The 16,557-nt window shown below is 42.6% G+C and overlaps 1 protein-coding gene across 1 annotated transcript in view; it reads right to left on the reverse strand.

Moving 5' to 3' along the window:
• Nucleotides 1-16,557, reverse strand: part of adamts14 (ADAM metallopeptidase with thrombospondin type 1 motif, 14) — a 64,068-nt gene that overhangs the window by 23,659 nt on the left and 23,852 nt on the right. The window contains exons 5-7 of the mRNA XM_080836006.1: nt 15,668-15,751; nt 9,659-9,815; nt 5,880-5,985 (exon numbers count right to left, since the gene is read on the reverse strand). Coding sequence (XP_080692132.1) covers nt 5,880-5,985; nt 9,659-9,815; nt 15,668-15,751 — 347 coding nt within the window. The remainder of the gene's footprint in view (nt 1-5,879; nt 5,986-9,658; nt 9,816-15,667; nt 15,752-16,557) is intronic.

Below are 16,557 nucleotides of genomic sequence, written 5' to 3' on the forward strand. Positions count from 1 at the left end.
AGAAGATAAGATATCTGTTAACTAAGGTAAACTAACTGGAAACCCTTTGAAGACGGAGGGCTGCCCGGCAGATTAAAGCACAGAAGCGCGTGAGAAAACAGACCTGATAAACAAGATAACAATACGACCTGGAGGCCGTGGAGTAGAGGCTTCTGTGAAGTGGAATTCACCCATCGGGATAGAGGGGACAAAAGCGAACTGGAGCTCAGGGCCTTGTGGAAATCATAAGCCTTAAGTCAGAGGGAACAGAGCGAACTTGCGGAATGGTGGCAAATCCTGTGAAGCGGAGGAACCGGTCGGGAGCTGTAGTCACCAGATTTGTGTCCGAGGTCCGACGGGGCAGTGAGGGAAGTGAGGAGTAAATATAATGTGTAGAACAGGTGAAAGTGATGTTTAATCAGGTGAATGTGAATGATGCAGGTGCGAATGATTGGGAAGATGACTGAAGTGCAGCTGGGAAAGTGACGGCCCATTCACAGGTTTGCGTTGGAATGTCTTGATCCAACAGATGAGATAGGAAGAGTCAACATGTGTTGATAATGGAGACGTTATAGTGAGATTGACAGGTCAACAAACCAATCACGCCACTAGCAAGCTGTTTACCTTGTGAGTAGTAGCATGCTAACATTAGATAGTTGGATCAGACGTATTTTTCAGTTACAATAACAGGGTTTTTACATTGTACAGTGACTATATCGGTAACTTTTTAAAAATCTCAGCAATTCAAACAAACTACTTTTAAGTACAAATACGACCACCTACGAAGTTAGGTCCGCCATCTTTTTTTTTTTTTTAGCTTCCCGCTCTTTAGACGTGAACATAAACACTGTTTGATTGGCTAGCACCTGTGCTGTCAGTTATGCATGAATGGCAATTTGACGCATGCGCTGCCTCTTGAAAAGTTGAAAATGTTCAACTCTTGCCGCAAGCAACGCATGAAACGCAACGCAACGGAACCCAACGAAGCCACACTTCAGTTTGGTAAAGGATGGCGTCAGCGCATTCAAAGTGAATGGGGATCCGTCAACCTTGACGGATCAACACATTCCAACGCAAACGTGTGAATGGGCCGTTAGTGAGAGACAGGCTGTAGCAGGTGTCAGAGTTCAGACGGGGCGATGCTGGAGTGGAGTTCAGCCCAGATATGACAACAATGTTTATTTTATTATGTTATTATCACTGTCGATTGTACTCTGATCTGATATACAATATTATACAGTATAAGTATTATACAATACAATACAATAAGTATACTAAGTATAATAATAAGCATTTTGTTGTATGGTGCATAATGCTTTGATTGGCTAAATGAAAAAATTGGCTAAATACCATTACCATTTTCATCCTTCGTGCCTCAACAGCACAGCTGATATTAGTGAAATAATGCATGCATTCTATGAAGGCTTGAGGGCTATCTGTTGGTGTATGGATGTAGATTTTGTTTAACACAAACAATGTGTGTGTATTCTGTAGATGGATGAAAATGACAGCAATATTATAACATGGAACACTGTGCCACTTGAGTAGAGTTGACATGTGACTTTATTTTAATGAACTGCATAGCAAATTCAAAACTGACTTTAAAGCGATCTCTCTTTGCTGTCTTGGCTTTTACCTTGAAACACACTGCAGTGGACAACATGTCTTACATGATTACATATTATATTTAGTTACCCGTTCTCAAAAGGGTTAGAAGGACTACAAACCACTGATTTTTTGTGAACATGAGCCTGCGACACGATGATAAGACCGACCATAGATCATTTCTCAGCCCCGTTTTTTTTTAGCACCAAGCACCCATTTGCGACCAATCTTCCAGTGGTATCATTAGATAGCTCCCATATGCTTGAGGGGCAGCTGGTACTTCCTACTCCCAGCTGCCAAAAACTGCTTCTTGTTTGTCATACAAAGTAGCCATCTTGCCCTTCCAAATTACTTCAGAAGTACTAGCATGCACACACATGCACAAAGCCAATTCTCAGAGGTGTTAGAAGGACTGAACACCAATGACCATTGACCGACAAATGAGAGCCTTGTTCTGTAAGCCTAAATATGATCAACTGGCTAACTTAGTTTAGTAGTTATGGAGTTAGCTTGTGACTTTGTGTAGGCCTACTTTATGTTTCTGATGTAAGAAAGCCATCTTCTACCTCGTTGAGGGCTCAAAGACCACTGAATCGAATAAAATGCAGATCCTAGAGGCAGTGGCGGACCTAGTCATTTGGGGGCGTAAGGCGAACATAGCCAGGGGCCCTCTTCATCCGTCCTTTTAATGCAAAAAAAAAAAAAGGGCCACCTCAAAGCAGGGGCGGACTGGGGGAAAAAAGTGGCCCGGGAGTTGTCTGTCAGAGCGGCCCACTTAATATACGGCGCGTTGCCCACTCAATGTATGCAAAATACCCATACACTTAACATAATTTTGGATGATTAAAAAGAAATAACATTATATATGTTTTTTAATAACATTTGGATCCACAAATTTGCCTGGATGGACACATGGAATAAAATGATACTGGCTATTGTAACACTCCAAGGTAGGTATAGTTTGCTAGATGAATATGCTTAACTCTGGGCTAGTATCAGATGGTTAGGCCTATATGTATAACTACAGAGCCTTTAGGAATAAATGTTCGCAGAGAAAGAGTACACAATTTTTTTGATAATGATTAGGGCGACCTACATTAAGCAATATAAATTGTTTTGTACGCTGATTAACTCATACAGTAAAACCTTTTTGTATAGTAGATGGCAGCACAAAATATTTCCCCTCTACCTACATAGCTACAGTAGCTAGTTATATGGAAGAAAGTTGCATTCAGGAGCCTTCATAAGCAAACATGATTTGGCTCCACATTAAATTATCCCACTTTTTCATTATCCACATGTCTCAAATGTGTATGATGCAACATAGCTTTACAGGACACATAAAATATGTCCAGTAACAACGTAAAGAAGGGGGCAACATATAAGTCAAAACCAACTATATTTATTGACTAATCTCGAAAGTATTGGCTTACAAAAGCTAAATAAGTCTTCACAAAGAAAATAACTCAGTGTTAGGGCAAAAAGCGAACATTCACACTGTACAACCTATGAAAAGTGACAGTGGTAGCATACAAATAAAGAAATACAGACCGCGTTAGCCACTTCACAGCGTGCTAGCCATGATTTTCTTTCGTTCCAATTCTTGGATGTAGGATTCCACCCTTTGTAGAAACCTGTTGAATCGATACATTTGGTGTAGGAAGCCCTAATTGTTTTGTTGTCAATTTATCTTAATTAGTACGCCGACAGAGAAAAAAAATCTCCTTTTCCTGAAAGCAGTTCGTCGCCACAATCGCCCTTAAGGTCCGCCGCCACTGGTTTGAACTTTATTGTAGAAATGAACAGAACAGAACATACGATGAGGTGTAAACATCAGTGGTAATGGTAGTGTTGCATGCTGGGTGTGTGATTATGTGTGTGTGTGTAGGGGTGTTAAAGGTGTCTACGAGCGAGACACGCAAGTATTAGGCTAGAGTGATTGACATTTAATAACAAATAAACAAAGTAAGACTGACGGAGGAGATTAGATAAGTAAAGAAAATAGTAACCATGAGTGTGAATACAGGTCACTAGGAGTAGTATAAATAGCAGACAGTGACTCCTCTTGGTTTTTCATTAGAGGTATATAATGTATTCGGTGAAGCAAGGAAAACTGTCGCGACCGACGATATCTGCGGGAGGGCCGGTTGGTTATAGACTTGGGCCATCCCATCCCTATCGGCCCATCGGTGCCTGGGTGGGCAATTTATCGGGGGCTTTCTGCTGGGTGAGGGCCTAAGGCAGTTGCCTAGTTCGCCTTAATGGTAGGTCCGCCACTGCCTAGAGGTCATGTATTTAGCAGATGCTTTGGACCAAAGTGACTTTCAAAGTCGACTGCTTAAAAGCCAGAAATGCTAACCACAACACAACCAACACACATAAAATCCCCCATTGTTAAAGGGAACCAACACACATAACATCCCCCATTGTCAAAAGGAGCGATAAAAAATGTCAATAAATATAAAACCAGCAGACCTTTCAATTAGCTGAGTACAAGCATCCTACAAAGCATAGGGCAGGACAGACCTGTTAGTGCAGTGGAATCGTGAAAACCGCTGAAGTTGAAACAGCTCCAGAAAATCAATAAATGATCATTTAACCTAAGAATTGTATGCTTGCGCAATCACATAATAAAATAGGATAAACACGGAGATATGTGCTCATGTAACACACTTTTCAAAAGTATATGACTGTCTTTGAACTGAAGCAGAGAAGGAATTGGGCACAATCAGCACTGCTTTGGACAGCTTTAGCTCGAGCCCAGCCAAGATAAATGTTATAAGCTATTTCAGTTAAGTCTGCTCTTTTTAGGGGCATCCAAATTGGATCTTTGCTGAGGGTCCTGTAGGCCTTATCCAGTTCAGTTCCAGACTTGGATGCTAAATGGCATTGTAGTGTATTAGCATTGATCCCACAAGATGCCAATGAAGCTGGGTGTGGACACATGTCTAGTCAGATAAAAATAACTTCAGACAGAGACAGAAGAGAGGAAGAGAGAGAGAGAGAGATATATACAGAGAGAGAGAGAGACAGATACAGAGAGAGATACAGAGAGAGAAAGAGAGAGAGCGAGAAAGAGAAAGAGAGAGAGAGAGCATTTCAGCATTCAAAGGGGCAAATTAGAACTGGCAAAGCTTACTTCTCAACAATACTGCAAAAGCTCTGTCAAACAACTGTGAAATAAAAATGTCTTTCTCTCACTGTTCACATTATCAACCAATAGCACCATGAAGCCTATTATCAAATGATCCCTTTCCAGACACAGAAAAGCAGCCAACTGTTTCAATTATAACTGTCCCTTGTACGTCGCTTTGGAAAAGCATGGAAGCCAAAAGCGTCTGCTAAATGACTAAATGTAAATGTAATAACTGTCTCCAGTTTGAGAGTTACAGACCTGGGTCTCTAAAGCATCTGTGAGATACTGTATGCCCTTATGGTGTCCAATGCGGCATGCTGCTGTTGGTGCTGGTACTGTCTGCATATGTGTTTGTTCCAGACTTCCATTCGAATCCAACTCCTTGGCCCAAAATGTGTTTTGCCTAAGGGTTGCTTTTGTCTCCAGTGCTTATTTTCAGAGCTATCAATTCAGAACTGTATTTTGTGCCAAATTCCATTAAAGCACTATCTCAATACCCTTTACCATAGAATTGGGGGATCCCAGTTCTATGCTATTTCCAGAAGCTGTGGCTTTAGCCCCTTCAAGGACAACCCTAAGAGCAAAATGCAAAATGCAACATAAGAATAAAAGGCACAACCAAGAGAACGATTCTCTCCAGCCCGCTGTAAACTAGCTCAGGTTGACGTGTGAAAACACATCCTGCTTTGACTTGACACTCGTGGTCCTTGTCAAATCACAGCAAATATTCTTTGGCAAATTTGAGCTTTCAGACAAGTCTGCACAAGCACACCTGCATGTGCATTCTGCATTTAAAACTTTTGGCAGACGACAAAAGCATCTGCCGGACGAAAGCACATAAATGCAATTGTAAGTACCATGCCTGTGCAATGAAGTAACACTAAAGCCATACAGATGTAGTCATACTAAATGAAGTAACACTAAAGCTATCATGATGTAATGTTTGATGATGGAAGCTTAAGATCATAAGACATAACGGTGTGTGATGTCATGCCAAACCGTGTGTGTGTTTGTGTGTGTGATGATGTTTGTGTGATAACACTGTAGTGTGTTTGTATGTGTGTGTGTGTGTGTGTGTGTGTGTGTGTGTGTGTGTGTGTGTGTGTTTGTGTGTGTGTGTGTGTGTGTGTGTGTGTGTGTGTGTGTGTGTGTTACTTACACATGTCCAGTCTCATGGGCCACCACGAACGCAGAGGAGAAACCGTCCTCGTGGTTGAGCGTGCAGCTCCTCAGTGGGTGGCACATGCCCGTCACTGGGGCGTAACCTAGGCAACAAGAGGTCAAACAAGCAGTGATGATAAAGTGGAATGGGATTAGTGAGAAGACTGTGAGACAGCGAAAGCTGGGGACAGGATAGAGGAACCCAACAAGAGGGAAAAAATACCTCCAATGTGAGATAGAAGAGGGCATTTAATTATATACTGTATAACGCACAGGAGAATGTGAGATAATGGGTATATAAAAGCACCCTTTCTAAGGATTGGCATGCAGTGTTGGGACATAACACACACACTGTGTGTACACTGTTGTCCATGCTTAACTCGTGTGATGCAACCAGGAGGTGTTCTGCTGACTACAGTGGTGTGACCCTCAGTGTGGTGGATGATTGACTCAAAAGAGAGGACTGCACTAACAGGACATCAATGAAACCGAATCAGGTCTTGTAACTCTCATCATATTGTTCATGATAATTAAGAAGCAACATCCTCAGGGAGGATAAGCTAAGCACTGCTGTGGTGGACGCTATCGTCCTAGCCAAAGCCTGGAGTGCCTTGGTGCATGTGCCATGCTTTTTTCAGCAGCCTCCGCTTGCAAGAAAACAAACAAACAAACATTTTAAACCTGAGGCAGGCAGAAGGCATCCTTCTCTTGTTTGCTTTTAGCGAGGAGTCAGCAAGACACCAACATCAATAGGGCCAAAAAAAAAAACAACACACACACACACAAACAGAGCAGAAAGTCATTCCTCATCTTAGTCACACATATAGAACACACACAGACAGGAAAACACACAAGGAAGAAGCAAAGCACAACAGATACAGTATGCTATACTCGATCAAGAGATGTGCAGTGTCTCAGTTCAAGTGCAATTTGCTGGTTCAGAAGCACGTTCTGTTTTTTTTTTTTTGGGGGGGGGGGGGGGTTACCCAATTCAGCATCAATTCCATGCTTTCTGACCTCACTGAAGATCTTTGGCATGCAGGCAAAAAAGCAGACAGTGCAGTGCGGAACAGATCCCCTCTCAGAGAATCAATAACCATCGGTGGCGTAACAGTACAAATAATAGCCTTGTACGGCTAAATGGTGAGATCCACTAAAAGGTCAATAGTTCTTTTCCCTCTGCCCTTTAGCAGGAGCAATGTCAATCATGTCAATCCAACTGCAATGGCATCTCAGTCAGGCTACAGCCAGGGCTAATGGTGGTTTGCACTACCCTGAGGCCTGGAGCTGTTAGTGTTGCCAAGGCTACTGGTTTTGTTTCTTGTCTATATTATTATATTATCATATTTGGGGTGCGTCATAAGCAATACAAGTCAGACGAGTGCTTAGCCAGCCGGCACAGTTGCATAAGAAGCAGAAGTGCTAGACCCTTTATCTACAGACAGATAGATAGAGGGGCTACAAGAGAATGCGCTAGAACATTCTCTGAGCTCTTAGAGTTTTGGGCCTTGGAAGCAAAAGTAAAAATCAATAAATAAACATTGCAACAGCCCTTTTGCAGCCAAACGTCCATTGACAAGACCGAGATTTAACATCTGAAAATATCTTATATGATTACAGTGAAAAGGGTGTTGAATAGCTTTAGTGTTACCTGTGGTGTGTAACAATGAACTCAGTTGTGAAGTTATCCATGTCTTCCTTGATGTGAAAGTTTTTCACCTGGCTGTCTTGGTGTCTATTATGCTTCACATGTTCGGGCATGAAGAGCCCAGACTCAGAGAGTAAAAGATCTTTCACAGTTTCGAGAGTTCACCAGCTAAATAAGTTCCCAAAAACCCCGGACACATAAGTAATATAGGTAAAATTGCTAATTTTTCTATTTGCTAATCATATAGCAAATAGAAACCTTGTGTATAAGAAACTTTCCCTTCCCAAATCTGGAGGTGTCCAGCCTTCTATTTTCTATTCATATATTGTGTATCTAAATTCACAGACATCAAGAACATATGTGAAAACCACTCCTGTTCTTTCCAAGAATACAATTTTAAAAGAGGACCTTCAGTTCTTCCTTCTCTCCTCCTCCAAAAAGTTGTTTTGGTTTCAACAGAGTTGGCACTTGTCTTAAACAACCAAACCACGGACCATACAATCCCATGCAACATCAACCAACCCCATTCAGTGGAGCAGCATTAGAATATGGTGTTTTTTATCAGAATTTCATTTAGAAATAGCATATGCTGCTTGAAAGGATAGGGGACAACAGTTAGTGGTAAATCTATGGACTACACATCTTTGGCAAACTGCCAAGTCCATCTCTGCTGCTGAGGAGGACTATCAATGGGATTGCTTCACTGGCTTTATATTTGGACTAGGAACCTACCATCTTGTAGTAAAACTGTTGCGAGAGGGTGTGATGTTTACCTTGAAGGCTGAAAGTTAGCTATCTGTGAACACAAAGCCTAACCTGAGCATGCCCCAGTGGCCATAGATACTGTCCTGTTATGGTCATAACAAACCAGACACTATGGCAACATTTGAAGTGTAAAATACAGATCATTCTTATTGTTTGCTTTTTTCTTTCCCATTTTACCCCATCTTCCTCTTTAAACATGACATATGTGTGTTCAAAAAATAAATAAATAAGATTTTTAAATAGCAAAGAACTTCAAAACAACCGATTTTTTTGTTTGACACACAACCACAGTAATTGAGTCAAGAATGTCCTTTTTCCGCTCTTTTCTTCTACTTCTGTGTAGGGTGCATATTAATTAACTCTAACTGGTATGCTGCCAGATTAAAGTCCTTTGCTTTCTAGACTTCATAGGCTTCATAATGAACCTTGAAATCTAACAAAGCATAGTGGGTAAAAGTTAGGGACAGTAATTATCATGTAAAACAATCAAGGACTGATCAAATTTTTGTATGCAAAGGAAAAACATGAATACGGATCAAGCCATACCCAGCTTTGTTCTACATGGAAAAATGTATTGAGTGATTTTATGTCCATTGATTGAACTTTCAGTGTTAAAACGGGGACCCAGAAGACAGCACACGTGATGATTGGCCTAGGGTTAGGTAATATTGTTCTTAGGGATCAGTAGTGCTTTCGAATGCAAATGGAAGACAATACTGAAATGGAGTGGTTAGAGATGAATCATACTTTTTCCAAAGATGAAATCATTTGACTAAGACTACATAACAAATACGTAGACGAGATGTAAGTGTAAATATGTTAACAAATGTTTGTTGAGACAAATCTATTTAAAAATGAGGTGATACACGATACAGATGGTGAGTTTGATGTGATTTTTAGGGGAATTGAAACACACACACACACTAATGTTAGCATCTATTCCAGCACTTTCCTTTTTTTTCTCTACATGCCAAAAATTCTTCTTTGTTGGTTAATGTTTTTTTTAAACAAAAGTTTTTGTTCTTTTTTTGTTTTCTTTGGTTGGTTGAAATTCGATAGACAGGTTGGCACCAATACCCAGTCAGCAAGGTGCTGGAAACCCACATACACTGAATGACAGTGTCAAACTTGCCAAGAGGAGACTGCCAGCACCAGGGAGAGGTGAAACTCTCCACCAGCAACCAGCAAACCCCCTTTCCTCCATATAAATACCCCAAATATGCCCCCCTAAAACCCCACTGTACCTTTTCCAGAGACCTTACCTGAGCCAGACATGAAGCCAACCGTTTGAGTTTGTTTTTGTGTGAATGGGAAGCATATCAGCATTCAGACTGCACAGGCCTCGATCGAGAGAAATACAGTACCTTGCATACCTGCGGGACCAAAATCTTGCCTGGTCAGGAAGATGGCATGGTCGTGGTACTCAGCATGGTTAGGGTCCAGACGCTGCTGGGTGTTGGCCCAGCGGCACACCTGCTCAAGGCTCCGCGACGGGTTCCCACGCTCGATCAGACTGATGGACTGGATGGACAAACACACAGCAGTGCAGGATTGGGATTTATCAATCGATCAAAGGATGGATTGATGGATTGATGGATGAATGGATGCATGGATGAATGGATGAATGGATGAATGGATACATGGATAGATAGATAGATTTCTTGATGGATGATGGGATGATGGATTGATGAATGAATGGATGCATGGATGGATAGAGAGATTTCTTGATGGAAGATTGATGGATGGAGAATGGATTAATAGGTCGACGGATGGAAAATGTAATATGTTTCTTTGGTGAAACATCCAACCTCTTATCTCTCCAGTGGTCTGTACTACATAGAGGTTTAGGGCTATCAGCTACTAAGATCTTTTAGGATCTCTCACTGGTTTAAAGTAGAATCAAGAACTGTTCTATTAAGCAAATTCAGTAGTTTTACACAAAATCAATTTACCTCAAAAATCTGGTGAAGCCCCCTTTACTGCAAATATGGATTCCATGGATCAGGCCAGTCATGGTATTCAATAAATCCCTGATCCAGTTTTTTCTTAAGTATGATCTGACATTTGCCATGCCCTGAGATGTGTGTTACTAGGACAGCACCAAGATTTTTCACTCACTATTATTACTAAATGAAAAACCACAGTGGGAGAAGATGTTTATAACTATTTACCCTTCGGTATAGTGGAGCATCGTTAAAAATAGATCTGTTTGAACAGCAAACACCTAAGTGGACACCTCCTGCAAAGGGGGTGGGGGGGGGGGCATAGACCTCTGTGACAGATGATGAAGTCCCCAGCCACTCTCCATGTTAAGCAGCTGCAGGATATTCCAAGCATGTGGCGAGACCTGAACCTGAGTGGTCGGAGCCAATCAAGAGTCATGTTCTTGGTCGAGCAAATAGACCAGGGGCCACACAGAGGCCAGTCCAAGTTCGCTGTGTACCTTGCCTGGTGTTCATGTCTTCTACGCGCATATTCAAACCAACTTGTGATGAACATGAAGCTGTCTTGTGTGTGTGTGTGTGTGTGTGTGTGCGCGTGTGTTCTTATGTTCTGATCATCTAGGCTGTGTGTGTGAGTGTGAGCTAATTGGTACGCTGTGTGCCTTAATGCTGTGATTCTACTGTGTGTGTGTGTGTGTGTGTGTCTGTGTGTGCGTGTGCATGCGTAACCCACACACACTGAACGACACTGAATGACACACACGTGTGCCTGCATGTGTACTGTGTGTGAGTGTGCTCTGATCGTCTCTGTTGTGTGAGCTCAAAGGAGTTCAATGGCGCCTCTCTTCCTCTCTCAGATCCCAGTCATGTGTGAGGAGCATCAATCACGCTGCCTGAGGTGGAGGCTGCTGAAGCTGGGGGCAACCATAGCATTGCATCTCTCAGGGGAGCCCTCTCTCTCGCTCTCTCTCTCTTTGTTTCTCTCTGTTCACCCCAGCATTTATTTCCACTCCTCCATTTCCACTGCGAAAAGATGAACACTTAATCCTGGCCCTAGCTTGTGGCTTTAGGCCACATCACTGAAGATTGTACAAGTCTTTGAAACAATGGTTCTAGTTATGGTTCTTTCAATAGCTTAAGGTTAGGTTATTGTTCTTTAAATATCTTAAGGTTTCACGTACGTATAGAACCTCCTTTGTTTTACAGAAAAAAACTATCAACGACAGATCCTTCACAGGGCAAGCCCCAGGCAGATGGAACCCCCCCCCCCCCCCCCCCCCTTATTTCACAGACTCTGAAGCAGATAGAAAAATGAAATGAAACAATTTGAGAGCTTAAACATTTGGCTTTAACTGCACGTTATTGCCTTTGCTCTAAAGTTCATTAACATTGTTTTTAAATCAATTCACCCAAAAAAATTCAACATTTGTAAATACAAAAATACATACATTAGTGGCACTGTAAGAACATAAGTGGATGTGTAAAGAAAAATAACACTGAAATAAAGAGCCTTGATGTACTCCCTGAGGTACTGTTGGTCGAGAAGCAACAGTACTGGAGTAACAAGTTCCTGTGCCAGGTTCTCCAGCCACTCTTGCACTTGGCTGTGAATGTTTTCCACCAGCACACCTTGCAGCAATGTATGCATTGTAGCGTCTGACAGCCAGTAAAAACAAGAAGAACCTCCTCCACCATTTCTTTGAGCAATGCTGGAACTTCTACCATCAGATCCAGAAAATCCACACCTTTCATGTGTTTTTGGTAGTTGGACAGGCAAGCTGGCACTGCAACCTGTTTGTTTGTGCTCTTGGTGCGTTCTTTTCACTGACCCTTTCTGTCCCTAGACTTTGGGAAAAGGTGTCTGAGAAAGCCACTTTTGTCAGCAATAGTCTCTCCTCACTAGACGCTGAAGAATGCCCATGGTTACACACAGCCCAATGAACGTTTTCATTTCTTGGAACACGTGTCCAACTTACTGCTGGACTGAGTTAAGCTTCTTCATCAGCAGATCATCAGTGCAAGGATTGGAAAACACCCGTAATGGCATTGCATCATCAGGCAGGTGAATCTTTACCCTTGTGCTTGTGGTGATGATTGCTCTTACGGCGTGGGTGATAATTCTCCATTTTCAGTTCATCTTGAAATCCAACAAATTCCCCAAAATACTCCTAGCTAGCAGGCCAGCATTCACATCATAAACTGGGTCTGAAATGGAATCTTCTAATTAATTGTTGTTGTTGTAACTGCTGTACTCTGCATTAATGTCACTCCCCTCCATCAGGTCTTCAGACACTGTCACTGTCTGAAGGGCAACTTTAGGACGTTTATTTAGTCCACACGGAGGCTGAGAAGCTCAAAGTAAATACATTTCATATAATGAATTTCGCCTTTCCCATCTGCATTTCAGTGACTCACAGAACCTGAAAGCGATGACATTGTTTAAGTACGCTCATTACGTCTGCCTATAAAAAGAAAAACCCGCAAATGTCATCCTAACCAGTTAAAAGGGAGTTTTTGCTTGCCACCATCACCTATGTGCTTGAAGTAGGGGGTTCAGGTCTTGGGCTCTTGAAAGCGCCTTGAGACAAATGTCAATTGTTAATAGCGCTATTTAAATCCTCTTCTCGGTAGCTCTGACAGATTTTTTCAAGGCTGAAAGTTGCTACAAGGCTGCAAGCCAAAGAAACCTTTGAAATGTTCTGCAAAGAAGAACTAATACCTAACTGGTAAGTTATTCTTTAGGGGCTTGTTGAGATTCTTAGGGGCTTCTCAGTCTTCACTGTATGGTTCTGAAGATTCTTTAGGGATTCTTAACTTCAGACCACAACGGCACTCTTTACACCAGGTACAAATATGTTCAAGATTCATACTAAATCACCCACCCTAACAAAACCATCTCTGTTCAGCGCCAACCAACTCACTCATCTGTTGCTGCCTGTGACCCACGATGTGCAAGACCTGTGCCAGCCCCCTCCAGTAAAGTATCTCTTCAAAATGATAATCCTGTACGTGCTCCACACATCAGTGTGCTGTCCCCTGTGTCTAATTAAGAGTACTTTAGGGAGGGAGGGGTGGGGTGGGATGGAGAGACAATCCGGCTGTGAAGCCTGAAGCCACGTATACAGCAAATGGTTCTTTATTAGAGGGTTGGTTCCTGAATCAAACTGACACACGGCAGACAGTCCGTGGAAGTGAGATAAAAAAGTACCTTAGTATAAGTGGTTCGATTTTTTTCCGCCAGTCACAGAATCCAGAGGCTGTTTTTGCTTTACGGGAGTTGGCCTTAACATTCTCCAAAATGCACTCTGTCAGGAGTGTTATCGAAAGGCTCGTGCGGAGAGGTGGAAAAATGGTCAGGATCCAGACATTTAAGCGAGTGCCAGAGTGAGACTCACATGAACTGCTGTGTTCCAGGGTTATTCTCTCTCTCTCTCTTTCTTTTCTATCTGTCTATCTTTTCTCTTTCTTTCTTACACCTCACCCCCTACTTCTCTTTTTTGCTGTCTCCTCTTGAACTGAGCTTTCCTTCTGTCTCTTTACTCTTTCTTCTCTTCCCCTCATGCAGTAATACTTGCTTCACACCAACAGGGCCAGACTTGCAGGAAGACTGGACGCGGTGATGTGTGTTTCGATTTAAATTGGCATGGGGTGTCACAACTCATTTTAGACGGGGTAGAGGTGTCAGATGCGTGCGTCCGTTTTAGTCTCTCTCTTCATGTGCTGATTGCTATTGAGGGAAGTGTGCCACCCGTACAACACTTCCCAGATCCTTAAGCTGGAAGGCCCTGTCAATCACCTTTTTGTAGTAGTAGTAGTATGCCTCACACTCTGCAGAGATTGATAAGAACTGAATGTGCAAGAGCTAATTTACACCCAAACAGGCAAACGCAGCGTGCAAAGAGAATGTGTGTGTGTGTGTGTGTGTGTGTATGAGTGTGTGTGTGTACCTAGCACTTCCCAGGGGGGCTGGGGGGGGGGGGGGGGGGGGGGGGTCTGTCAGAGATGTATGATAGGGCTTGTGACAGGCAGAGGCAGACACAGGTGACTCTGTTTAGTGTCAAATAATTATTTATCAACTTAATTTAGTTATTTTGTTGTTGTTTTTTTAAACTTTATCTGAGAAAGAGACAAGAGAGATGGGGCTAGCTGAATCAGAACTCAAGTGACTGTACTGTTGCACTGTCTGTGTGCAGCTCATTTGTGGGGAAGCAATATTTCCTTATTATTATTTTGTGTGGCAGAGAAATGAATCAGTGTTGCTATAAAAGGCACTCTGTACTTTCAGAGATGCGTAACCCATGGACAGGGGGTCGTGATGCCCCCTTGGTACAACAGAACCACTCGGCCTTATGGGTAGATTACAGAGTGGTGTGATACACCATACAGCGATAACTATAGTGTCGTGTATATGAATAACGGTATGCAGACCTTCCGGCGTCTTTTACCACTCACCTCATGATATCTGTTTTATAATTCCTGTGGTAATATGGGGAGCTATAGACAATTGATGAAATCCAGAGAAACCCTCGCAAACACACAGCCACCAGTGTGTAAAAGGCTGGTCGGCAGGATACAAGAAGGTCAAATCACAGCAGTGCTATCATTTATAAATTATCATCAAATCTAATCAAGTGACTTCTAGGCAATTACATGGTTGGTTAGGGACTTATTACATTAGGTTGTTGTTGATCGAATCTAGTGCGGTGGAGTACGAGGGAACTGTTATGCTGTTTGGACCCGAGGACTTTAACGTGGAATGAATACTGCCTCTCTCGACCCTCTGCTCAAAGTAGGTGTGTGAGACTTTTAAAAGTGTAACTTTAAGTTCGCGAAAGGCTATTTATGCTGCCAGCAAGCAAAACAGCATTTCCCTCTTCTGAGTCTATCTGGATTTGATAGATGTTTGGTCAGTCGGAGGAGTGACCACACATACAGCACATGTACGCCTATGCACACGCACTAGATGCACTCCCAAGTTGGCAGACAAGGGATTAGATCAAACATTCCAGACTCTGGAAATCGATGTTGACTGCTACCAATGGAGGCTCAGGAACACACAGGGCATGTAAAGGTCTATTCCACTCTAGCTGTTTCTCCACATCCAACCTGATGCTAAATCCTTAACCTGGAGGTCACTCATTCACTGTCAACAGTAGATGCTCTGCTCAAAAGGGGTGCTGAATAAGGTCTACAATACTGTTTACTTCAGTGAAACGACACAAGCCACTTCATCACCTAATATGTAAATTAATCTGTAAATGTCTTCTACCACCAAGAGCACTAAAGTTGGGAGTTGTTTGTGATAGAACATAACTAAGACTGTTGTTGTATTTCAGTGCATGAATGGGTACCTTTTGGTCAGACAAGGGGTGGTCAAAAATGTTTTAGTGTGCAGTGTGCAGTGTGTGCGATGCTTCGGTGGAGTCTTACCTGTCTGTAGCCAACCATTATGATTCGTACGAGGACCACATTGATGTTGGTTCCCAGGGATTCATCATGGTAAATTTCATCTACCTGAGGGAGGGACACAAAAAGGGACAGAGAAGAGCAATTACTGACGGAAGTGAAGCGTAATGTTCCCACCGATTTTCATCATGTCTGAGTGGCTGCCGTTTAAATGGACTTCTCATCCCACTCAGCCCTGCTGTACACACACATCGCTCCTTTTCAGCTGTCAGTCATCCCAACACGAGGAAACGTTCATTACCTTTTAAAGGTAATCACCGGGGGTGGGCGAAAATGACAGACTAATAGGTCATGAACCTGGGAAATCAAAGTGATGAAATGGCACGAGTCCACCCAACTACCTAATGTAAGCACGTTAGCTTACATTAGCAAGCGTAAGTCAGCAATTCATAGCAGAGTGAGCTGTTGTTGCCCTGTCAATTTTGGTGAGCAAAGGCTTTGTCAACACCCCCCCAAAATACTGCAATCACAGTGGTTGCAGGTCTGCATCGCTGTGACGTGTAGTTATATTTCTAAGGAGGTGCACGTCAGGCTACAGTGTACGATACAATGCTCGGGCCCAGATTCAGTACAAAAGCATAAACTGGCTTGTACACATACACACATACACAATAAAATGTATGAATCTCTCTCACTTACACTAAATGACAGTTTATAATCCTCCATCTCTCTTTTATTCCTTCACCCTCACTCCTCCACTCTCTATCTCTCTCAACCATCTCCCCTTGCACTCATTCACCCACCCTTCATGTGCCTCTCAGCAGACTTTTCATGTCAGCACCCCCCCCCCCTCCACACACACACACACACACACCCGCACACACACACACACATACACACACACACACACACAC

This window comes from Sprattus sprattus (assembly GCF_963457725.1).
Source record: "Sprattus sprattus genome assembly, chromosome: 3".
Lineage (NCBI taxonomy): Eukaryota > Metazoa > Chordata > Actinopteri > Clupeiformes > Clupeidae > Sprattus > Sprattus sprattus.